We start from the raw sequence: 26,494 nt of genomic DNA, 5'->3' as shown, positions 1-26,494 counted from the left end.
TGCCCCGACCAGAAACTGAATCCAAAATCTTCCGGTGTATGGGACAATACTCCAACCAACTGAGCCACTCAGTCAGGGTGAGACACTTTATTAAATGTCTATCAATAGCTATCAAGGAATTTCCCAGCACTTTCAACTTTACCATCATATTTTTCATACTGTTATCTTTCCAGATAAGGAGAAAATAACCTGAGAATTCATATATACAGAAATTTACTGTTGCTAAAACTAGAATATCCTTATGGTCAATGAATTCTAGAACTCTTAAAAGGCTTTTCATTAGAGGCTAAGCTTTTAAAAACAATTTTCAATTATAAAGTAAAGGCTTCTCTTATATAGTAATAAATTAATATAAAAAGATATTTTCATTAAAGTCATTAAACAAGAGTGTGAAAATATATTCTTGTGGGTCCTCAAAAACTACTTTTTCCTTTAAAAGGAAATGACAGTATGAGAAATATGCAAGACCTTAGGAAAGCTGTAAAGATTATGTGATCCAATTCTACCTGCCACCATCCTTTTACTATTAAGTAACTGAGGAAATTAAGACACTTGGAGATTAACTGATTACTATTAGGTGAACAGAGGAAGAAAGGTACTGCCATCAGGTCCCTGGGCCGCCCACTTTCAGTGGAGTATACCTCACTATACATTATGCTCTGTTACTAGTAAAAGCACTGTTGTCTGGTTAACCTAATACGGCACTACCGTTTTGAATCAGAAATTACATTTTTTTTAAAAGAAAGCAGGAAATGTATTTAAAAAAGAAAAAAAGAAAAAAAGAGGCATGGTTAGAGACATGGACCGAAGTACTAATGACAGTGACAACATTAGTGGAGAAAACACATTTCTCTCACACAAGCAACAGTTTTCAAAAGAAAAAAGCCTTTTTAAATTTTCTGTTGAAGCCCTAACATTTTGGTCCATTATACAAATGTTATGTTGCCCTAGACTGAATTACTATTTTATCTAGATTAAGATTTTAAGCTGTACTAAAAGAATAAAATACCATGAAGAAGCGTTAATTTCACTGCAATAATACTGACACAGTGAAAAAGAGCCTGTCCTGATGGAACTCTACCTTATCCTCTTACTGGGCCCTGTTTACAGTGCATCTTTTGGCACCCCACAGAGTCATTTGAATTTTTGTCACTTGGGGTGAAGACTAAATTACAGGTTAATTTCAAAACTGCAAGTAGATGTTGCAGGCTAGATTACTGTCATACAAGAGAAATGCTACAGTAGCTACCACATATGATATAAAGCTTTATGTAACCAGTATTTTCCCTTGCTTCAGACACAAGTTCAGTTACTACCTTTCTACAATTCTTTTTCATGGAAAACTACTAAAATATTTTTAAGAGAAAAGCTAACACATAACTGAGTTTTTAAAAGTGGTATGATTTCCTTTTTCAGAACAATTCCCAAACTAGAATAGTAATGTCTCAATTGTATTTCCCCTACATTAGGTCAAACCTATCAATAAGTGAATGAATAATTGTTCTGTCAATCAAAGAGATATGTTAATAGTCTTTGGGCTCCAAATATATACTTCTAAAGATTATACATGCTCAGAACAACAACAGAAAAGACAAAAATATCAAAATGTAAATAATTCATATATTTGTTAGAAATTTAAAAGCCAATGTTACTGCCCTCAGGTTGCCAACAAAAAGAAATAGAAATCTATTATGAAACATTTTAAACAAGCGGTACTTATGATAGAAAAGAACTAGTCTGTTCTTATGATATAATGACTAGTCTGTTCTTTCCAATCCCTATCTACATTCTGACTTGTGGTTGGATCATGTCCCTTTAAAAAGAGATATGAGTATCCCTTCTTCATATCATTTGATATCATTATTAATTTTTCCTATTAAAGCTTAGAAATGTGGTGGTGGAAATGAAAAAGTCTCTATATTCTCATTGCTATGAAAATAGCTGTATACTCATGGGACATCTGAATTTCAATCCTATTGATAAGTACTGCATGCATACAGTTCAGCTGCAGCAATGTGATACATTCCTAGAAGTGGTGATGAAAAGATTAACACAATGGCTGAACTGATGGACCTTTGGGTTCCCTCCCAGTTCTAATACTTATGAGGTTGGTTCTATGAATTTGAGCTTATTAGGTTTATCAGCTCAAATGTTTCACACCAGCAGAGAAAATAATCTCCTGAAAATACCACTTTCATTAGGCAGGATAAAGTCAGTAAGAGCAGCAAAATATCAAAAGGAAAAGGTGGAAACTTTATACCCAAAATGTGGGGCACAACACTACCAATCAGTGTACTTCTAGTTTCTGTGACCCAAAATGATTGTGATTTCCTTTGTACACTTTAAAAGATTAGAATTTAAAATTCTACTCTGAAATAACAATAATCTTTTCAAGAAATCTTGTGGATAACCATTAATTTTAGATTCAAAACTTTGATTCCATACTTATTTCAGTATATCAGGGGTGAGCAAAAGTAGGTTTACAATTGTGAGTACACAAAACAGTTTTATTATTGTATTGTTTATTAATTATTGTATTCTATGTTTTACAACTATAAACCTATTTTTGCCCACTCTTATATGCATAATTCCTAAAACTTTATATACAAACTAGGGCCCCTGTGCATGAATTCGTGCACAGGTGGAGTCCCTAGGAGGGTGAGAGGGTGGGGGCCTGGGATGCGATCGGCCCTCCCAGTGGGCAGAGGAAAGCCCTTGTCAGCCCCGGATGTTTGAGCGATTGTCAGGAGCCACCTGGAGGCCGCTTTTATATCCTTTCTTCCTTACGGAGCATCTAGTGGGGGAAGTGGCCGCGATGCTTGCGGCTGACTTCCAGGAGGCCAGAGGCGCTGTTGGGCAGCGCTGGTCCATCAGTGCCTGGCCCATTCTCTGGAGATTGGACCTGCAGGACTACTGAGGGAGGGAGTGGCTGCTGCCAGGCTGGTGGGCTGGTTCAGTCAGCTGAGCGGAGCTCCCGGTGTGGGAGTGCACTGACCACCAGGGGGCAGCTCCTGTGTTGAGCGTCTGCCTCCTGGTGGTCAGTGCGTGTCATAGCAATCGGTAGTTCAGTCGTTCAGACTTTTACATATATAATAGAGGCCCGATGAACGAAATTCATGCAAGGAGCTTGGCCCTCGCAGCCCTGGCTTTGTCAGGAAGGTCATCCAGGCGGTCGTTCTGCTATTCGGTCTAATTAGCATATTAGCTCTTTGTCATATAGGATAGTACATGGGTCACAAAGTGTACAAAGTCCATTTCTGATAAAAAATTTAGCCACTGCTTTCACAAACTTCAACTACTAAAAGAAAACCAATTACTATTATCTCTAAAAAAACTCCACTGTGATAGTTCAATGACTAGACTATCCCAAAAAATATTTCAGTGAAATGCATAAAGTAATTTTCATGAATAAAACTATATATGCTATAAAATAGTAGACAATCATTTTAAAATATTTTGATTGATGCAAATTAACTTCATGTAAGCTTTATCAAAATTCTGTAAGTCTATGAAATAAAGGCAGAACAGAGGAAAGATTCTATAATCCTAAATTTTAAGAACATATATACATAATAGCCTGAGTCTAATAAGTAATTCAATCACTTAAAAGAAAGTTTTATTTATTAACATGAATAGACTCACTTAGCTTATATTAAAAATTCATTTTTGCAATCTCTAATTCACTTTTTAAGGAAACCTGAACTTATATAAAACCACTATAAACTTAATTTTGCATTATTACATAGAGGCAAACTTTAAGCTCATACGGCAAACATGATATTACCTCTGGTTTTAGTCCGTGTTATGAAATTAAAGTATGATATAATGTCCCTGACAGAAAAACAAACACTGGACATACATTCATATAAGGTATTTACTGACCATAAAAATATCTACTTAAAAGTACCAAGAAACAAAGCACTCCTGACCCAAATTCCTCACTATAACTTTAATAATCACAAACGTCTTTCATATGATCTTGAATTTTTAGAACAAGAACAACCAGTGACCTCTATCTATTCACCTATCAGTAGCTTTAAACTTAGTCTCATTAGTTATAGTAAACTTTTCAATTTCAGAGTATACTTAACAACCAAAAAAATAAAGTGCTCCAAAATAATGCTTTATTACAGAAGTGGCAATTTACTTAAAGGGCTTACTAACTAAAAAGCTCTCAAAATCTGAAATTACTAGAGAAAAGAAGGATTTTTTTTTTGGGGGGGGGAGAACTTTTTAAAGGTGGGGGAAAAACACCGTAATATTCTAAAAACAAACTGTTCTATAAATTTTAAGCACATCTGCAGTTTGGAGAGAAATCAATTCAGGAGAAACCATCACCTTCACAAAAATTCTGTTAAGAGAACCAACCCTTGCAAGAGCAAAATGTGTGTGTTTTTTTTCTGTTCATCATCTATAAATGAGGAATCTTCAAGGAGACTGGTGTTGCAATTACAACTAATCCTTCCCAAAAATTAACTGTGTTGAAGGCTTTGTAATTTCCCTAGGTACAATTTAGCTGTCACTTACTTTAAAATTTACTCAAACATGCATTCCGAACAGCACTAACTAACTTCACATGTCAAGTGCTTTCCAGCCAATTGAGTCTAAACTGGAAGTCGGTGTTAAACAACTGAATGATTAGACAAGATAGCTCATTTCCCTGCTCTTTTGTTCAGAATAAAATGCCACATTTACATTATCAGGCTCAACAGGATTTTCTGACAGAGGGAGAAAAAGCCCTACTGCACACTGTCCGCACTAAGCACATGAAGCCTGTCATTTACCAATCATCCTTCAGAAAGCAATAGCCAGGAATGTAACTTAATTATGACCCAACGATCCTTGACGAAAAATCATCTTATCACTGTCCTATCCCCCTAGGGCAAATGAAACACTTTTGTCCTTTGGCACTGATGATGCTAAATTCTTAATTGCAATAATGGAGTAAAAGAGCCAAACCTCCTTAATTTCCTTTCAGCACATAAAGAGTTTTACTCTAGAAGGCAAGCATTCCCACAAATAATAAAAGTATCCAGTACAAATGAAGATGCTAAAATTGAAGGGGAGTGTATATGACAGAATAACCAGCATTTAATAAAATATATTTCCCATTTATGTAACATATTAAAGTGTTACCGTGAGTTTTAAAACATATTGCTAACAGAAAGTATGACCTTTATGAAGAACTCAAGATTAATTTATCAAGACTCTGAAAGGATGATATATAGAAAGTCCATGATTCATTTAAATGAAATGTACGTGGATACATACAGATTATAGCACAAATCAGCACAGAAAAATCCTTACTGGAAAGCAAGAAATAATGCTTCTTTGAAGTTTTACTAAATAATCCAGTTAAACAGCTTGAGATATTTTTCATATGCAATGAAACAAAAGTAGATCAGCTATAAAACAAGTGAATCTGAAACTGCTTCAAATTCTTATGCCTTTAAACCTAATGGTTGAGATTTTATTAATTTCATTTCCTTTATCACTGCAAAAAGACTAATCAAAAACTTTTTAACCTATTTTAAAGCATTTCTTTCTTCCTTAATATGGAGGACTCAGGTCATTTCCCAGAATTAGGCATGATCTCAATTTTTAAAAATGTAAATAGCCATAAAAGAAAATGTTTAAAATAACATTCATTTGGACTACATGTAGACACTTGACTTATAGAACAATCCTAATGTAAAGGAACACATGAAAATGTTCAACTCTTCTTATTTTTCTGTTCAACACAAATATTATCATTTTGATAATACAGAAGCAGATTAGTTTATCAACTTGTTTATAATTGGGCAAACCTGTTGTTATTTTGGCAAATAAATAAAAATAAAACATTATTGCCGAAACCGGTTTGGCTCAGTGGATAAAGCGTCGGCCTGCGGACTGAAAGGTCCCGAGTTTGATTCCGGCCAAGGGCATGTACCTGGGTTGCGGGCATATCCCCAGTGGGGGATGTGCAGGAGGCAGCTGATCGATGTTTCTCTCTCATCAATGTTTCTAACTCTCTGTCTCTCTCCCTTCCTCTGTGTAAAAAATCAATAAAATATATTTAAAAAAAAAAATAAAACATTATTTTCCATATCCAGAAAGCTTTTTATACATTATCCAAGTAACAAACTGAGTGTTAATTTCTCCCATGTTTTTTTCTAATGCTGAAAAAGTCAGCTCAAAATTAAAATCTACTGAATCTTAAACATCATCTTTCTAAGGAACTCAATGTCATGATTTTGTTGCAGAATTACAATGTGTAAGTAATAGCCTCTCTAGAGTCACTGCAATGACATTCCAAAAAAAATGCTGCCTTTGAATGAAAGGATGAAGATTTTGTACAATGTTCTGGAATGTTTTTCGTAATTTTATCTCAAGTTTGAATAACTAAGGCTCATTCCCCAGTTGAGCTCCTAACTGTTAAGGTCAATTACATTATATTACTGAAGATTAAACATATTTAATCAAATCAAATACATGTGGACTTTTTGGCAGACTAGAGTAGTTAATCCTAGTATTGCACTTGTCAAGATTCTGAATTAGCTAATAACGTCCATCGGTTGGGGAAAACACAATTGGAAAAAAGTTTCAAAGTCAATTTTTTCCTTTAACTTATCCCCAACTAGGAGTGCTGCTACTGTTTTGTGCAATTGATAAACATGAAATTTCCTCTGTATCCTTTTTATTGTCCTCGTGACCCTAAAACAATCATAAAAACCTTTTAAATTACGATAGATGAATGTGAAAGATCTTGTCATGGAGACTATCTCTGCAAAGCAAAGATAACAAAAAACAAAAAAACCCAGACCCTAGGCAAATAAAAATAAAAGGTAATAATTTCTCCATGTATGTGAAAAGAGTAAGAAATCATTAAAGAAAATATGCTAATTTAGATTTCTCTAGTCCAATTAACAGGGACAGTCAAACTTTACTGAGACATACAATTCTCTGGCTGTACTGTACCATCAAAAGCACAGAGAGGCTCCAGCCTAAGGCTGAACCCATGGCATTTCCATATCCCTTGGGTAAGCTCTTCTTGGTTCATGAGCCCCATCTGCAGACCTGTTTTGGAAAACTCTTGTCTCCTCTGTCTTCAAAGTATTTCTATTTGTAAGATACTTTTCTACCATGGCCTCATTTTTATTGTTAATTATTTTATTTTTGCTCAATAGTGGAGGAGGGCCTAATTTTCTGGGCACTGGGCCCATTCTTTCAAATCCCTATGTAGAGCTGCACATGCAATGTGCAGAGAAGGGTCTTTTTTAAACAATCAAGAAATTCTAGTAGGAAGCATATTAATTATAGGATTTCCATATAAAGTTGGCTGTGAACCTGAGAACTCAATAACACAGTAACTATTTGAATCACTATTTCTTTAAAAGGATGCAATGCTGAGACTGTGAAGGTTAAGATTTGGCCAATCATCTAACTTGATAAACTGTTTTTCAATAGCATGGCAAAGGAATTATTTCATAAAACATGTATGTGCATATATATGTGTATACATATATATTTATATACACATTTCCTAACATAAAGATATTTTTTATTCTACATTTTAAATTCAATACTAAAACACTCATTATATTTATTATACCCACTAATAAATAAAGAAAAATTACCAGAAATTTGGGAAAAATATAAGAACATTAAGATGTATCTTTCCTTTTCCTCCTGGCATTGATAGGACAACATCCAAACTAAAATCAGAAAGCCCCAATCAGGAAATAAGTAGATTAAAACCTGCATTAAGCCATGGAAAAGATGACAAAAGAGTTAAGATCTAGGAAATTAAAAAAACAAACACACACAAAAGGAAAAGATAAAGGCTACTTAATCATCTTACTAAAATGTTTCACTCATTACAAGAGAGTAGGTTGATTTCATGATTTGCATTGCAAATAATACTTTAAATCTTGCCCTATCAAAAAAATTCATCTCACAAGGCACAGAGACAACTTCTACAATAGAAAAACTATATTGGTACAAGCAGTTAAAACACTATATAGAGAAAAGGTACACTGAAGAAATGCTGCTACACTGTTACCCGATTAACAGTCATGATGCATAATCAAAAACCCTAGGAAATCCTTCTTTCTTACACTTATTAATAATGAACACTTATAAGGCTCAAAACTGGAAAAAATTAGATTTCATGCAATATCATCACGTGCCTTACAAAAATTCACCATAGACCATCCCATCAAGAAGTAATCCACAGGACCTTAGAGCTGCTGGTGCTTTGAAAGGTCACCTCGTCCATATAAGTCCTCTTATTCTTGGCAAATAACCTACAAGGCTTCCATGGCACCACAGGGTAGTGACAACATATAATCCCTAAATGATTAGACGCCTTCTTTTAATGCCAACATATAAAATTCAAAATTCAATTAACTTACTTTTCCAGATATAGAGTGACCAGTGGGGAACAGATGTTGATGGTTGGTTTCATTAATCCTAGAGTCATGATGGCTTCATGTAACTGTTTTACTGTTTCGGTTTCACCTCTTAAAGCTGCGCCATTTAGGATGTGAAAAAAGGACAAGACTGTTGTATCTTTGATAAGAACATCCTTCTCTTTCATTTCCTTTAGAATGTTAATAGCATCTACAAGGAAGGAACACAAAAGACCCTTAGGTAATTTCATGTAGGGAAAACAAACTGCTATTAAAACAGCATTTCAAGCACAGCAGGAATGTAAATTCTAGTGTATAATGCCGATTTCAAGTTAATTACTACTTGCATTTCTAAACGAGACTACAATTATAAATCCACAATAGCATGGTTTTATCATTTCCCTGCAACTTTGACTACAAATTATAGATAGGGACTGTGTGCCCACTCTGCACCACATAACCCTGTACGGTCTGCCCTATAGCTGTTAAGATCCTCCTAAATGGATGCTTTTATCGTTCAGAGCTAACATCTGCTAAATCACACCATTGTTTCTTCAGCAGATGGCTTGTCAGGAAGCCAGATAATAAAGATGTGTTTACACTGTATATACAGCCAGACTAATGGTCTGATACCGATAGGGCCTGTTTGCTATGTCGATACTAATTAGCCAAGCAGAGCCAATGAAAGCTTTCCAAAAGACTGCATGTTAATACATTAGATTCATTAAGCTTCATTAGGAAGGCAGAAACAAACATTTTAGGATATGGAATAAGTGCATTTTTATAATGTTGCTCTTAATTATTGCACAGGCAAAATGTTTTGACCGCTTTACAAAAAGTGATTTTTAAAAGCAGCTAATAATTATAAAGAATTTTCTGTGTTAGAAAGGCTTCCTAGGAAAAAATTCAATTTTCAAATCAAATAGTCTCTCCATACATTTTTCATCATAAAATAAGTTTTTAAAAATCTCTAGAAATAAAAGAGAGGAAGTCTGAAAAAGAAGTTTCAAAATAAAACCCAACGAGAAAGTTAAGAAACAAGCAAACAGTAAGAATATATCAAGTGTGATTAATTATATTAGGCTTAGCATTATCTCAACAATGAGAAAACTAGAGTATGCACATCAGCTATATATTATCTAGGTTTCCTCTGAAAACTTCTAAATAAAAACTTGTTAAAGTGCACATTTGGTGAATGTTATCAAAAGGTAAGACAAAGACTGCTGCAAAATTCATATTCTTAAATAAAGGTTATGTTTATAAGTTTTATGTTCAGCCTTCAGACATTTAAAGCAAAAACAAAGCCATTAGTGCAGGCATATAAGCAAATTGTTCCATAAGCCAAGATCTTCAAACTCAATCCAAATAGCAATGCTAATAAAAACTAGCTGCAGAAGTGCAAAAAGCACTGAGCTGTGCAAATGTAAATGACACGCTTGCCAATCCATTAAAACTAATGGCCTACACTGTCCATGCTGCTCTGGTTGGATTCACATGCAAATTTGTATGCAAAGTGTTCAAGCACTTTGCAGGACATGATATACCATTAATATCAATTCACATGTTATTCCAGTGGCAAGATACTTGCATCACATATTTCCTTTATATGCCCAGGCTTACCTTGGAGTTTGCCATGTTTTCCCAATACTTTTACAAGGGCTACATACTTGTTGGTGTCAAGGACAGCAGATGAATCTAAACGGTCACTAAAAGTTAAAAGCCAAATTTACAATATGTTAAAAGTCAATTAACTGCATATAGAACAGCAATATCCATTTTATCACTCATCAGATAATCTGAATTGTTGCTAATATTGGCCTCTACATTTCAGTTAAGGTTTATTTTTAAAGCCATATTCACATTCACTTGTTATTATAGTCAAAAAAGACAAAAGAAATAAAACTCTAGCACTACATATAAATTGCATCACTCTATCTGCAAATGATAGGAATTGAAGGAACTCTTGCTTCATGGCACTCTAGGTGATCCCAACTTTGTAATGAACATTGAAATACTCAGAGACATACTTTTATTTGATAAATCTATCAAAATTAGACACCTAAAGATACCTGAAAAACGGACAGAATTTTGTTTACATTACAGTATAGAAAGGAGACTGTTAAACAAGCCTTATAAAATAGTTACCATCACCACTGTTGTAATATGTAGTTGTATAAATGGGGAGGTCAGGGGGACGGAAGAATCTTGGCTTTAAAGGAATAGTATGTCTTGTACTTAAACAAAGACTCTTTGCTGAAAATAAGCCATAATTAACCAAAGAGTCTCATATTATGCAAAAACACTGCCAAAAGAGAATTTTTAAAAATTACATAAGAGAGTAATGTTCAATCTTCATGATCCATCAAGGACAGTGTATCAGCATTAAGGTTGATTTGTTTCAGTGCCAGCATACTCACAATTCTTGTTTCAGGTTCAGTGCTTCTTCTGCATTATCATGTCGACAGCACAAATTTATTAAAGCTGCATAGCCACCAATAACCATGTCTGATTCATATTTTGCTTTTAATTCAAGAGCTTTTTGCATGTTCTAAAATAAAGGATAGACATGAAAAAGAATAAATAAATATAAAAGAAAATACAAAATTTCTTGTTTTAATGTTTAAGTGTAGAAAAAGTTACAAGTGCTTTAAAAATAAATGGATTCAAGTTATTTACTTCACCTTGTTCCTTAATATTTTCATTCACCTTGTGAAAAACAGGTAAGACATGTATGTAGGGTTTAAAAGATTTGTTATCTGTAATGCAAAACAGACCACTATGCCAGATTTGATGTTTTAGTACTGTATTATAAAAAGGACATTCCAGATTAAATATATACCAAGCCACCCCCTACTCACAGTCTAATTTCCATACACAGAAAATGTATCATTGCAAAGTTCCTCAAAGTCAGTTTAATTTCCAAGTAATGTGAAAAAATATTTTGGAATTTAACAGTACCATGTTACAATCTTAAAACCTGTTATATTTTTTCCCTAAAATCACAGGCATACAACCAAATCATATTGAACTAGAAACTGGAAAAATCTAGTGATATGCCACAAATTGCAGACACACACTAAAATAAACACAAAGTACAGCTGGACGCCTGCTGGAAAAAAGCAAGAGACCCTTTATCTCAGAAAGAGCTTTTTTTCCAGCAGGAAAATGGAATTTCAATCCCTGCATTAACAATCTAGTAATATTTGACTTGCAAATGACTACTGCATGTATCAGTTGCTTGACAATCTAGATATAAGAGACCGGAGCCATGGCTTGAAAGGACATTTGGCATGTATGATAAACCTATCATGGCTGTTACTATCATTCACTTTGCAGATTATTGTAAACAAACTACAGCAACCTGAAAACATGCCATTCAAGGTGTAGTGGAAATTAGTTAACCTTTCATTTAATTGCGTTCTTCACAGGCAAGATGTATAATAATTGTAAAAATCACAAGTATTCTATTTGGCTTTGCCTATACTTTTATCTATAAAATTTTTTTACCTTAGTAGCATGTTTTGAATATTTAAACAAATGTTACCTCTTCTGAACAAAGCACTAATATGAGCTGCTTCAGGGTGTCTCCTACAGGCTGGTTCTCAGCTTTTAGTTTTTCAAGTGTAGACTCCAATTCAGACGATGAAGCCTTAATAGTCTACAGAAATGGAAAGAAAAAAAGAAAGAAATGTACTACAAAAAGAAAAAAAGGAAAGAAAATGTACCCCTTGCCACTCTTCTGTTTGTTTGTTTATTTATTTATTTTTGCCACTCTTCCCTTTAAATTGACCTCTCCGAAATGTCATAAATGCTATCAAGAATATTAACTGGGGTTCTGTGAATGGATTCTAGGGATTTATAAAGCTCCTGAGACTATATGAAAATTTCTTAGATGTGTTGATTTTTCTGAGTTGGGGAATAGCTTTGACCAACTTCTTTCTTAGAGTTATACTGTCGGCAAAATGTTAGGAACCACTGATTTTATAAAGACGGTCTAGAATTTTCATTAAATGTGGTTTTTATAGTAGGTAGAATCTACTCAAAAAACCTACTTACTTTTTGAGAGTCTGTCTTCTCTCTTTCAACCAACAAATGAACATCCTAAAATTGGGATTTAAATTAGCATTAGAAAACACATGGAAAAATACATGAGCAAATGTCAAAAGCAAATTTTGAAAGTCTCGCCTCATTTTACTGCTATTTTTCCATCTTTCCAAAATTTTCCAGAAATTCTGTCATATTTTATTAACCATTATAATAAATGTTTTAAATGAATTCTTCAATATATAAACAGTATTTACCAACAATCAATGAAAAAGCCTTGTTGTAACTGTCATTTAAATAAATTTTCTTGGGCTAAACATCTTATTTAAATAAAATTTTAACGTGATTTTATATATAAATTAAACATTTTAAAAAGCTAATTATTAGTTCTCACACACCTTAATCAATTCAGGAACGTGGTAGCTATCCAGTAGGTTACGAATGCCTCTGTAGATATTTTCAGAAATTTTTACATTCTGTGCAAAAGGAAAGGAGAAAAAAAAAACCATTCAGTTTTAGACAAGCAAACTGAAATTGGTCTAACAGAAATTATCTCAGACATAATTTAAGTCTCCAACTCCTGTATGTCATTGAGAAGTGGTCTGGTTGTACTTAAAAGCAGCAATTTCAAATCTAATAGATACATGTCAGGCAGGACAGGCATTATATAGCAAAAAATGAAATGGTACCATCTCCTTCAGCTGATGGAAGTATTGTCTCAAACGCTCCTCCTTGGCCTGTACCTCTGAGTCACTCATGCTGTCAATCAAGTTATAAAGAAAATAGCCAACAGCTTCTGTGGAAAAAAACAAGAGAAAGCATTCCACTAAAATTACTGAGACTGTCATGTTATCAAGATTAATTTATAAGAAATCATTTTGGTGTGAGATGTCACCCTGATGAGAGGCTCTGAAATGGCAACAATGATCACTGAGGCATAGAGATTATGTGGTTTGGGAGCACATATCTAACTGGTGAGTGAAAGGAATATTAATTATTTTCAGACCGAGTGACAGCTTTTCAGTACTGAATCTTACTTCAATCTATTTTTTCTACCACTCTATGACAGAAGTGGTCCTGCCCAAGGCCTTACTTCTTTCCTGTCCAAATCACAATAAATAAATGCCTTGTACACATTTCCATACTAATTTTTTATGGGCAACATTTAGGGAAACATAAAATTTTAAAGGATTGTTAAATGTTGAGTATAGAAAGTTAAATAATTTTAATAAGCAGATACAGCAATCCTGTGAAGAGCTGCCTATTAGCCAATGAAAAACTAAGATTAACAAAGATGTTTTATAACAACAGTAATTTTTCTATGCATTCAAGCATAAAATGTATAGGGCCATGTGTTAATACCTAGAAAATCCGAACTTTCAGGAAGGGTACCTTCTTATAGAAAACCCTATATTCTAGTCCCCATTACATAAAATTAATGAAAAATATTAAATGTTAAATAATGTAATAAACTATATTTAAATGAAAAAATCTACCAATACCTCTTTACTACTTTATATGTTTAAAATTAATACCTATAAGACATTAAAATCACATAAACACTAAGGATTACAAATTTGTAAGCCTACTTTCATCAGTACCAAAAGAAGGATTTCTTCAATTCCTAAAAAGAAAAAGCCTCCTAATCCTGTCTTTTAAGAAAATAAATATGACAAAACGAAACAACTCATAGATCTCAAAATGTTGTGGTTATCAACATAAAGAAAAACCAAATGTTTTCAAATTTCACTTTCAAAAAGAAAATGTTTATTGCTGTAATCTTTCTAGCCCATCAATACACAGAAGAATGAATTTGTGGATAAGTTACAATCATCGAAATTGAAACGCTACCCATTGGTCCTTGAGGCTCCTGGCAATAACGTCCATCCTTGTACAACAGTTCTGTTATCTGTTAAGACAGAAAATTCGTGCATTGCAGCAAGAGAAGCAAACAAGAATAAATGCAATCTGAAATTGAATTCTTGAAATAATAAAGCTTCTCCCCAGTAAGATATCATTCTATATCACCGTAATTCAACACCACCCCCACCTGCCAAGGAGATTGTTTCGTTCTTAAATAATAGGTTTGTCTTTTAAAAACAAAACCAAAACAAACACAAGTTGAAGGAAAACTGCAATGTGTTTTATGAATGTGTCACTAAGAAAAACTCTAAACTGATTTATATATTATTTTAAATGAATTGCTATAAATAAGAAAGACCATATAGGAATTATCAACCAATATTTTTTCTCATCATGTTTTTGGTCTTGCTGAAATTGGACCAGTTGTCTCTTTTTAGTGAAGTATAACAGAAATAATAAAGTAAAATATCCTGGACCATTTATTTTATTTTAATTTTCAGTTTTTCAACAATCTTTTCCAAGGCATTTTAATGGCATTAAAACAAAAGGAGCCAGAAGTTCTAATGTGTTTATTCTCACACATTATTCAATTCTTATCAATTGAATACGCAAACACTAAAACACATACACAACACTTATTCAAAGTTAATTCTGCTGGCAAATTTTTAATTGAAAAAAAAAAAAACCCAAATGTATTTTATGATGAAAATGATTACAAAATCTATAGTACTGACTTGTAATTTTTGAACACAATATTCTGACTATATATCCCTGGACTGAAGATAAGAACAAAAACATACAGCTATTTTCCAAAGTGATATGAGGAATCATGAACTAAACTATGCTTTGTGTATTTTAAAACTAATTTTTTTTTTTGCTCTTCAAATAGTACCTGAGACATGTTATAAGTGTTAACAACTCAAACTGCAGTTAATTCTACTACTATTTATTTGCTAATACGGAAAATGAGATAAAATTAACCATATCCCACTTCATTCCACCAGGAAAAATCATGCTGTGGTTAATGGCATTTCAAAAGGTAGAAACTGTTTAAAAACTAAGTAAAACAATTGTCACCTACAAACTGTTTTCAATCAACACAGACATAGAAGATAGACAATACACTTTATCAGAAGTTGTAGCCATACATTAAATAAGACAGCGACATTTAATACCAAATTGTGAACAAAGATACACTGAATAATGAATAAACCAATAAAAAAGCCTTTCTAGTGGAAAAATTACTTACAAATATAACTATCTCCACCATATATTATACCTGACTATACAGTTTGAATAGCAGCATAATACTAAAAACAAAACTGAGTAAAATTTAGATTTCAAAAAATATTTAAATTGAAAATAGAATTAACATTGTACATTTTGATTTTATTAAGATACAAATATTTCTTGCAATTCAACATAAGGATAATTGTATTTCCTGCATAAAAGCAGTTAACGTCTTAAAAAGACAAGTTTAAAATTGGTATTTATGTCATTCACACACAGATACACTTACACAAATATGTCTGAATGCACATATTTTAAAATTACTTATTAAATCTGTATGATCAAATATCAATGCAGTAATGTTTACAGTTGTCCTTCGGAAAAATTAAAAACCTTATGAAGAATTTAGGACACGAATTGCTTCAATAATAAATTTCATGATCGAGGAAGGCAATTTTAAAACTAACTTCAAGATTCTAAACTCACTAACTTGTAACAATGTATCCCAAATGTGTATAGCATAACTCTTGCTCTTAATATGATTATGATTTGCTGTATTAGAAGTACTTACCTTGCTCCAAAGATTTATATTCATAGACCTGCAGAGGGCAGCAAAGGATTGAAAATAACTCAGTGGTTTAAAAAGCATTTTAAGTTAAAGCGAACTAGCAATTATTATATGTAATGCATACAGATCAAAGGCTTAAAACAAATAGGTAAATAAATGTTACCAAAAATAAGTAGAATTCTCAGAAGGTAATTTAGAAAGGTTGACTCTCTGACTTTGAACCCTCAAAATAAAAGTTAGTTTGGGTAAGAATCATTAAGTACTTTGATGGAGCAAAATATTTGCATGGTCTCTAAGTGTATGCCCACAGACTGCTTATTGCTAGTAATGGTAAAGAGAGTAACCATACAATGGAGAAATTGAACATCTTCACCTGGTGATCAAAATTAACATCACTAATGAGATGCTGATGGACAATGTGTTTTTAGATTTAATTCCCCAAGGAAACATCACTCCTGTGGCATTTCAGGCAGGATATGTAACCTGAAGCTAATCATAGGGAACCATCATGAGGAATATTCTATAAAATAACTGGCCTATATTCTCCAAAAATGTTAACATCATAAAAGACAAAGGCTGGAGAACTGTTTCAGGTTAGAGAAAATTAAAAAGACAACATTCATCCCTGAACCGGATTTTGTACAGGAGGGGAGCGGGGGAAATACAAAAAAAGAAAATCACTGATAAAACTGAAGCATAAACTATATTAGACAAAAATATTCATCAATGTTAAGTTTCCTGAATTTGCTAATTGTGCTGTAGTTGTATAACAGAATAACCTTGTTCTGTGGCATTACATACTGACATATAAGGGTCATGATATATGTGCAACCTAAGCCCAAACAGTTCCGAAAAAATAAATTTTATATAACTATGTGTATATACAGATTGACAGACAGAGGGAATGAATAATGATAATGTGTCAAAATGTTAAGTTAATAAATGGAGTATGTAAGAGTTCACTATAGTATTCTTGTAACTTTATGTAAATTTGAAATTATTTCAAAGAAAGCAAAAAGAACAGCTTATCCAAATTTGGCCTGTTTAAATAAAAATCCATTTACAAAACAAGATAACCAATGTACACTGATCTTATACTACTTCTAAGTTTTGTAAACGTAATGTCTATAAACTTTGCATATTTAATTCAAACATATAATCTAAGACTATGTGTTTTAATTATAATTTTTACAATGTAAATATAATTTATATACTTATCATAATTATATACATTTACAGTATAAAATGCCCACAAAATTTATAGGCCTTTTTAAACCTGAGGTTGGGCAGTTTTGGGAGGAATGAGTTTTGGTACAGTGAGTTAACAGGGCAATTACTTTTACTTGAAAAACATTCAGAATGAACTACTGATACACTTGGATGGATTTCAGGGACATTAATGTTGAGCGAAAATAGCACAATCCGCCGAAACCAGTTTGGCTCAGTGGATAGAGCGTCGGCTTGAGGACTGAGGGGTCCCGGGTTCGATTCTGGTCGGGGGCATGTACGTGGGTTGCAGGCACATCCCCAGTAGGAGATGTGCAGGAGGCGGCTGATCGATGTTTCTCTCTCATCGATGTTTCTAACTCTCTCCCTTCCTCTCTGTAAAATATCAATAAAATATATTTAAAAAAAAAAAGAAAATAGCACAATCTTAAAACATACTTTATGAGACCACTGCAAAATAACAAAATTATAGAAATTGAGAACAAATTAATGGCTGCCATGGGTTGGCAGTGGTGGGTGGGGGAGAGAGCAGTATGACATAGTGGGGTAGTGCCAGGGGGACATTTGTGGTGATGACATAGTTCTGTATCTTCATTGTAGTGATGGTTATACAAATCTACAAGTGATAAAATGTGAGAACTATACACACACATTGTGCCAATATAAAATTTCTGGCAGAACAACTGAACTGGTCGCTATGACGTGCACTAACAACCAGGGGGTGTGCATGGAACAAGAAGGGCGTTGGCAGCAGGCAGCAGAGCATGGAACATGGCAGGCCTCAGCTGCGGAGGGATGGTGGAGCAGGTGAGTGGGGGCACCAGACCAAGGAAGGGCACTATTGCTGTCATGAGGGGAAGCCTCTGATGGTTACTGAAAATTCTTTGCTCCCGCACGCCGCAGTCCTGCCCGGTGCTTGCACCTGCTGCCAGCGCCAGCCCCGCTCGCACCTGCTGTTGGTGCTGGAGCCGCCACTCGCCCCTGTTGGCACTGGCCCCACTTGCACCAGGGGCGGAATGGTGGAGCAGGGGACCAGGGGCCACAGATGGAGGAGACAGGTGGGGGATGTGGAGGATGGGCTGAGACCCGCCCCTGAGCCCACCGCAGCCTCACGGTCCACAGTTCCTTTCTAGGTGCACGAATTCATGCAGTGGGCCCCTAGTAGTTACATAAGATATAACCATTGGGGGGAAAATGGGTGGGGAGTACATAGGTTCTCTGTGTTCTATCTTTACAACTTCCTGTAATTCTTTGTTCCAAAATAAAAACTCAAAAACATGTTCCATGCCCCTCTAGAACCCTCTTCCTTATGATGAAATCATCCCTCCACTGAAGCACATTAAGAAAAAGTTTTGGGAAAAAAAAAAAAAAAGATGGAATGAGAAATCAGTTAACAGAAGAAATGATAAAGTGACCTAAATAAACATTGTAACTGTAGCCCTGACTGGTTTGGCTCAGTGGATAGAGCGTCAGCATGCAGACTGAAGGATCCCAGGTTCGATTCTGGTCAAGGGCATGTACCTTGGTACCTGGTCAGAACACATGCCTGGGTTGTGGGCTTGATCCCCAGTAGGGGGTGTGCACAAGGTAGCAGACATAATCAATGTCATTACAATCCATTATCTTGGCATTAATGTAACCATTTTCTTCATTTGATGCTGAATCAAATATTAAAATCCCTTTGTCAATACATTTAGTACATCTACTTAAATAGTCTCCTACTGTAAGCTTCTTCAGGGCTGTGAATGGGTAGGAGAAAACTGCGTATTAATGGCATTTAACTTGGTGACTTCAATAGGACTAGCAACAGAAACTTGATTTTTTTTTTTTAACATATGAAAAGCAGCCCCACTTCAACAGTAGACTCCCACCTGTCAAGTTCAGACTGCTGCCAATGGGTCAGAAATTCCTCCTTAGATCACAGAGCTCTTTCTCTGTAGACTATGAAGACCTAAATGCCTCCACGGAAATTCTGAAGCATTCTCTTTTTGAAATGCAATACTCCCAGCTAAGTGTGACCTAGCTTCAGTGACAAACTGTCTCCTAGAAGTGATTCAGTATTTCTAGTGGTGGTGTTCAGTAATATTTCTCATTTGAACTTTGTAAAGCTAGCATTACTGTTGGTAGAAAAGAAAGTCTTATTTATGCTAAACTTTTTCTTGCCCTTGATTTGACATAAGAATTTACTAACTTTATCAGTTAGATCTAAATGCCCTTTAAAATATACTCTCAAAAATAGCCTTAAAAAAAAAAAGGTTAAAAGTAAAAATTCCCTAATAATCTTAAATAATCTCACCTTACCTAAGCAGTATTGAATTTAAATAGTTTTTACAGGTGTTTTTGCCTACATAGGTTAGACAATTTAATCTATAAACTGGGAAACTTTAGATTGGTAATCAATGACCATTTCTTGAGCTTATCAATTTAAAGAAATACTAAATTGCCTCTTAAATACTACTTTCAAAAGATATGAAGAAAACATTGTTGGTTTTTCAAAATTATTGTTGGATAGTATAAAAAATTAATCTTGGCCAAAACAGGTTCCAGAACACATGATGAACTATTGCCTCATAGACCCTGGACCGACCACCAGGAGGCAGATTATATTAAAGGTAGCTAAGTATCCCCAAAATCGAATTCCAACACTGAAAGGCATACTCATGTTTCCCTTAGAATTAGCTCAAGTGACTAGGATATATCATTTAATATTCTATAAATTCTAATATTTCTGACAATGAGAAATAATTATTTTTGATACAGTTAACTAAGTCGATCTGTTATGTGCTAATACTTATAGGAGTTGCAGGTAGTTAATTTGGACTCTATTAGGAATGTCATTAAATACTCATCCTTTTGCAATCCCACTGTTAACAACTGATTCAACAAGGATTACCAATGGCTGCTAAAACCACTGAGTGAAAGTAGCGAGGAAACAGGATAGACACATTGTCTCAAAGTATTACCCATAGACTTCTTACTAATTACAAAGTGGGTAAGGTTCCTTTGCAGAGGAGACATATGGGAACCACTACCATAACCAAGCGTCCAAACTTAGTTGATGGCACCAATATTTGACACCTGACATTATAACTCTTGAGACAATAAGAAATACTTATCACCTATGAAGTATTCTAGCTAAAAATGTTCAATCTGAGTATCTGAGTCTGATCATGAGAAAAAAATTCAGACAGAAATGTGACAGGTACATTCTACAGATAAAGTAGCTTGGACTCAGTATCATAAAAGACAAAACAGTTAAGGAAACTATTCTCAATTAAGAGAATATAAATACAGCAATCAAATGCAATGCATGACCTTAATTAAATCCTCAATAAAAAATGACAGGCAGGTTTCGGCACCCCCCCAAAAAAAAGGGCAAAACAGTCAGAACTATGACAATCTAAATATGGTGATATTATAGCATTATTAATTTTTTTTTTGGAGTGATATTGGTGATTATACAGATGACCTATTTTTAAGAGTTTTAAGCTGAAGGATCCAGTATCATCTGTATGTCTACAACTTCAAGTGGTTCAGTAAAAAAGAAGTAACAGTGTATGTATGTACAAGTTTGCTCCACCTCAATGTGCATATACATAGCTATACATATATCTATATCTAAAGAATATATAAGAAAGCAAGTAAGTATTGAGAAAGAGTATATAAGAAAGCAAGTAAATACTGAGAAAGAGTATATAAGAAAGCAAGTTATAAGAGTATATAAAAAAGTAAATATTGCAAAATATCAACAAATGGTAAATCTATATAAAGGGTATGTGGATGTTTCCTTTACTATTATTTCCATTTTTCTTTATGTTTGAATGTTTTAAAAAAAAACAAAAGTGGGAAGAAAAAGGTCATTAACATTCCCTGAGCACACAGTGGAGGAACACAGTATTATATTGAATAAAAGTCACCTTGTAATTAAATATTCAAAGTATAAATCAAACATACATATAAATTTGTCTATAACTCCAATTCACCATAATTCAAACAGTGCTTTCTTCATTAAAACAAGACCTTTACCAAATTGGTGTGTATTTCTTGGAAAAGATGGTATAAAAGACTGCATAAACTCAATTTAACTACTTAGTAGAAAGAATAAAATAAATTTTTTTTTCTTGGAGTGGACGGAGCAAGCTCCTATTCCAACTCCCAGCTTCAAAAATACATTTACTATATTGTCCTCGGATAGAGGACGTATCAGATATTAAACTGATAAGAACAGTACTACACTTGATCTTAGCCAAAAGGCCGAGAAGCGATAGATTTAAGATCATTTCAGGTAACTAGGACATTGGAAGATTTAGAATAATATCTATCTTTTCTTATATAGTAGGTCAAAAAGACAGTAGAAATCAGACCATATTCAGGTAAAGGACATATAAGGTGATTATCTTACCTCCTAAAGCCTAGAATTAGGGTGCCTCTCAAAGAAGTAAATGAGAAAGGCAATGTATTTGATTCCACTGCAAAAGAAAATTGTCATCATTAAATCTCAGACCAAAGACAAAAACTTAAATTATCAACTTATTTGGAAACACTTTTATACCAATATCTTTTAATACTCATTTTGGAAATTTTATGTTTAAAATGGAAATATTTTCATATATAAATAATTACTAGATATTGCAGTATCATATACTATACTATATTCAATATAATACAATGTAAACTACCCATTTGAAACACTTTTACTTAGTTTTCACGTGTATAAATATAACTAATGAACTTATTCATATTATTTCATATATATGACAATAACTAATCTACTAGCATACTTAGAGTCAGCCTGGTACAAATCCTGAGGCTGCATATTAAATGGGCAGTGTGGCGCTACAAAGGGGCAGAATGTAAATACCTTATGGTACCCCTGATCTTTAAAGACAGTAGATGAGGAGGAAAACTGTTCTGGGAGTGGGATTGGGTTCTATTAAACCATTCACACTTTCCCATTCTATTTTTCACTATGATCAATGACAAGCTTTCATGAGAGAGTAACAACCTGAAGTCATAAAATAGGCCTTTACTTGTTATATAATCTACTTATATGAAAGCTTAATATGCAGTGTCCCCTCAGGAGTTCGACCGACCGGGAGTTTGATCGCTTGCTATGGCGTGTGCTGACCAGGAAGTGGCGCGGAATGAAGGAAGGCCCTGGCTGGCAGCTGGCAGCAGGGGAAGGGAGGCCCCAGCCAGCAGCCGGCAGCCACTACGGACCCTACACATATTTCGTGCACTGGGTCTCTAGTTGATTTATACTGATCTTTCACTTTTCTGAGCATTTGTTTGCTCTACTACTCATTTTGTCTTTTAACAGTCTGCATCCTTGTATGTTTCAGTACTGACATTATAAGTCTTATTGGCCTTGGTACTAGCATCAGACCTTAAGGAGCAAGGGATAGAATCACAGTAGGTTATCTCCTAAATGTATTTTCCATGTTACTGCATTAAAATGGTGCCAGGTAAAATAAAAATAAAATAAAATGGTGTCATGTTAACCCTGGCCAGATGCTCAGTGGTTAGAGCATCAGCCCTTGGACTGGAGGGTTGAGGGACCAATTCCTGGTCAAGGGCATGTACCTCAGTTGTGGGGTTTGCTCCCTGCCCCCAGTTGGGGTGCATGCAGGAGGCAACCAGTCAATATGTTTCTCTCACATCAATGTTTCTCTCTCTCTCTCTCTCTCTCTCTCTCTCTCTCTCTCTCTCTCTCTCTCTCCATCTCTCTCTCTCTCTTTCTCCAAAAATCAATGGGAAAAATATACTCGAGATATTTATTTTAAAAAAAGTGGTGCCATGTTATAAATAATTGACTTAATCTTTTCAGTAAACATGTAATTTGGGTACTGAATGGTCCAAGATGAATTGAATTATAGAGGAACTCACAGTGGAAGCAAATTCTGAAGACAATTAATAAACACAGTTTAGGTGAAGATTAAGATACTATACCTGGTTAACTTAAAAAAAACCTCATGGGAAAAGTCCCAATACATTGTAACATTATTTGCTCATCTCTCCTAAATGTGAATAAAAATTTAGCCCACATACATAAGTAGAAGTGTTTTAGACCACCTGTTATAGCCCTTCACCAAGGAGCATAAGTTTCTCAGGGTTTTTTTATACAATACTAGAGGCCCAGTGCACGAATTTTGTGCACAGGTAGGGTCCCTACCGGCTGCTGGCCAGGGCCTCCCTTCCCTGGCTGTTAGCTGGGGCCTCCCTTTGTTCCGTCCCTGGTGGTCAGCACACATCATAGGAAGTGATCTAACTCCAGGTCGGTCGAACTCCCGAGGGGACACTTTGCATATTAGGCTTTTATATATATATAGATTTGAAAATCTAAAAACCATTTTTAAAATGATGTTATTTAGTCACTCAAGGAAATAGTCTTTCAACAACCTTTAATTTGCTTGATCAAATTAATTTTTCATGCCTATAAACACAAGTGGGAAAATGTTTCCTACTAGTCCACAAACTCCATCTAGATAAGCCATCCTTGTGATATGGTAACCAAAAGTGCAGACCTGGGAGCTGCCGATAGTGATTACCAGCAATTACAGAACTAACTAATCTCCACAGACCTGCAAATCAATAGAAGAGAGGAGGCACACACAGGCATGAACTGAACTGCTCTAGTCTTAAAGTTCCCGGAATTTCTTTTCTAATTTAATAAATAATCTCTTGAAAATTTATTTTTATACTATTCAAATTAGTATTTTACAGAATACTGTCAAGTTTTTATTCATTAAAAAGGCGAGCAGAAACATCTCAGCAAGTTGAAGGCTGCTGACGAGAAAACATCTAGTTTCCTTAGCAACAAACAAGTCTGAAAAATCAAGGGGTTGACAATGAAGTGGAATGGATGGTATGATAATGAGTAATGGCAGCTCTCATGTATATGCCCAGATTCCTCAGCTAATGTTTCTGTTTTCATCTTGTCACAATGGAAAATCTATATATTATATAGAGTGGAAGGCAAAATCAATACACGCAGACAGCAGCCAGCATTATTACACAACCGTCAACTCAAATAACTACACCCCTAACAGTCACTAATTTTCATACTGAATATTTTGTCTTTTCTTTACAATATTATGAACTATTTTAAATAACATATACACAGATAATATATACCAATAATCTGGTTTTTACAAAGTTTCCACCTATAAAATTGAATATACATTAATCAGAGCTTAACTTTTAATATTCTAGGTGGGCAACCCCTGGCACGCATGCCAAACATGGCAAGCCAGTAACTTTTGCTGGCACGCGAAACCCTCCTATAATCTTCCATTTACAATTTTTTTTTTTTTTTTTTTTTTTTTTTTTAAATATATTTTATTGATTTTTCACAGAGAGGAAGGGAGAGAGATAGGGAGTTAGAAACATCGATGAGAGAGGAACATCGATCAGCTGCCTCCTGCACATCTCCCACTGGGGGATGTGCCCGCAACCCAGGTACATGCCCTTGACCGGAATCGAACCTGGGACCTTTCAGTCCGCAAGCCGACGCTCTATCCACTGAGCCAAACCGGTTCTGGCTACAATTTTTTTCTTAATATCGACTTTTTCATTTTTCAGATAAATTCAGTGTAGGTGCATCTTAGATAAATAAATAATTTTACATAACAAATTATCTTAAAGACCATAGACATGGATTGACAAGAGAGGGGAAGAGCAATTTCTATGCCTCTGCCTTAACTCTCCCTGCCTTCCTAGATCCGACCAGCGTTTTGGTTTTATCCACATACGCTTGTGAATCTTTGTTCTCAGTGATGAATTTTGTCAAGTCTCATAATAGGAGTAGCCTGGCGGATGAAAGTAGTAGCTCGCGCATATCTCTGAAGGTCACGAAATATAAACCTGATGTAAAATCTGTCATCAGTGATGCAGCAGCAAAAGTCCCACTGATAATATCCAACAGAGTCATAAAGTTTTCTGTCGGACTATCAGTGTACGTGTATACATTAAAAAATAAATGTATTTTTCATCATCCTATACTGTGTTTTTGTCACTCGAATGAATTTTATTATTTCTTCAAGGTTCTTCACATACGTACAACACCTTAAGAGATATCAAGTAGGCGTAACATGTTGTCAAAAAATTAGGGTTGGCATGCAGAAGAATTTTGAGTCAGAGATTTTGCTGGTTTTGGCACGCACTCACAAAAAGGTTGCCCACCCCTGTTCTAGGGGTTAGAAATTAAAGTTTGTGTTTTGCTTTTAAATAATATTTTCTTCACAAGATCTAAAAAACTCCCAAGTAACATCATAAATATGTTAAAACGTGAAAACGTTAAGAAATGTCCTAATTATTAAAATGTACTATGGTGAAAAGAACAAGGTTGAAGATAGAAAATGTTGGTTCTAGCCAAACTGCTAACTTTGGGCAAGTCATTTAACTTCTCTATGCCTTCCTTTATCTATCAATGGAGGTAATTTTATTAACATGATGAACATTGTAAAGCAACTTTGCATTTAAAAGAATTTAGTAAAAATTTGCTGTGTTTTTGTTACTGAGGACTGGCTTTATGTAACTTACAGCTAAACTAGAAGTTAGTTTAGCAAACAGTTTCAGGCACAGTATCTCATTATGATTTTCACAACTTCCACAAAGTAGATAGATAGGTAATACTGTCCCCATTTCATGAAACTGAAGCAAAGAAAGGTAGAGAGGCTTATTCCAGGTCCCATAAACAAAATCCAAGTCTTCTGGATCCCCAGTTTTACCTACCACCATGTTATCTCTAAGGTTCTTTTAACTTCAAAATTACTTCCAAATTATCCACAAGATCAAATCATAAGCTGTCTTATCAGTTTGACTTAAACAAAACATAAAAAATTCCTTGCTTTCAAGGAAATTACCTTGAACTACACTGAGGTAGGCATTGAGGGCAATAACTATCCTGTATGCTTTCATTAGTAACTAAAACCACACCTATCAAGTTTACTGCTAATGTTGCATACTTACAAAATGATAAAACATAGTCTAAGTTCCCACTTATTGCTTCACTTCTCAATTCAGCTTGAGAAAATATATTACTGTCAAATGGACATCCATTTTCCTAGGGATAAAGCACATTTCAATATTATGCCTTACCTAAAAACATTTTGATATGCTATTTAAATTTCCTATTTTCCCATTTATTTATATCACCATATTCTGACAA

The 26,494-nt window shown here is 34.4% G+C and overlaps 1 protein-coding gene and 1 pseudogene across 2 annotated transcripts in view; both read right to left on the bottom strand.

Moving 5' to 3' along the window:
• LOC308525747 (ferritin light chain-like) overlaps positions 1–26,494 on the bottom strand; it is a 1,112,779-nt pseudogene that overhangs the window by 721,097 nt on the left and 365,188 nt on the right. The gene's annotated exons all lie outside the window — the stretch shown is intronic.
• LRPPRC (leucine rich pentatricopeptide repeat containing) overlaps positions 1–26,494 on the bottom strand; it is a 92,910-nt gene that overhangs the window by 39,539 nt on the left and 26,877 nt on the right. The window contains exons 13-23 of the mRNA XM_081100610.1: positions 26,296–26,389; positions 21,728–21,794; positions 16,102–16,129; positions 14,289–14,346; positions 13,127–13,233; positions 12,836–12,913; positions 12,450–12,494; positions 11,938–12,051; positions 10,811–10,941; positions 10,014–10,099; positions 8,397–8,604 (exon numbers count right to left, since the gene is read on the bottom strand). Of these exons, the coding sequence (XP_080956736.1) occupies positions 8,397–8,604; positions 10,014–10,099; positions 10,811–10,941; positions 11,938–12,051; positions 12,450–12,494; positions 12,836–12,913; positions 13,127–13,233; positions 14,289–14,346; positions 16,102–16,129; positions 21,728–21,794; positions 26,296–26,389 (1,016 nt within the window). The remainder of the gene's footprint in view (positions 1–8,396; positions 8,605–10,013; positions 10,100–10,810; positions 10,942–11,937; positions 12,052–12,449; positions 12,495–12,835; positions 12,914–13,126; positions 13,234–14,288; positions 14,347–16,101; positions 16,130–21,727; positions 21,795–26,295; positions 26,390–26,494) is intronic.

The sequence above is a fragment of the Myotis nattereri genome (genome assembly GCF_964212035.1).
Source record: "Myotis nattereri genome assembly, chromosome: 10".
NCBI lineage: Eukaryota > Metazoa > Chordata > Mammalia > Chiroptera > Vespertilionidae > Myotis > Myotis nattereri.
This window is presented reverse-complemented; position numbering and strand designations above follow the sequence as displayed.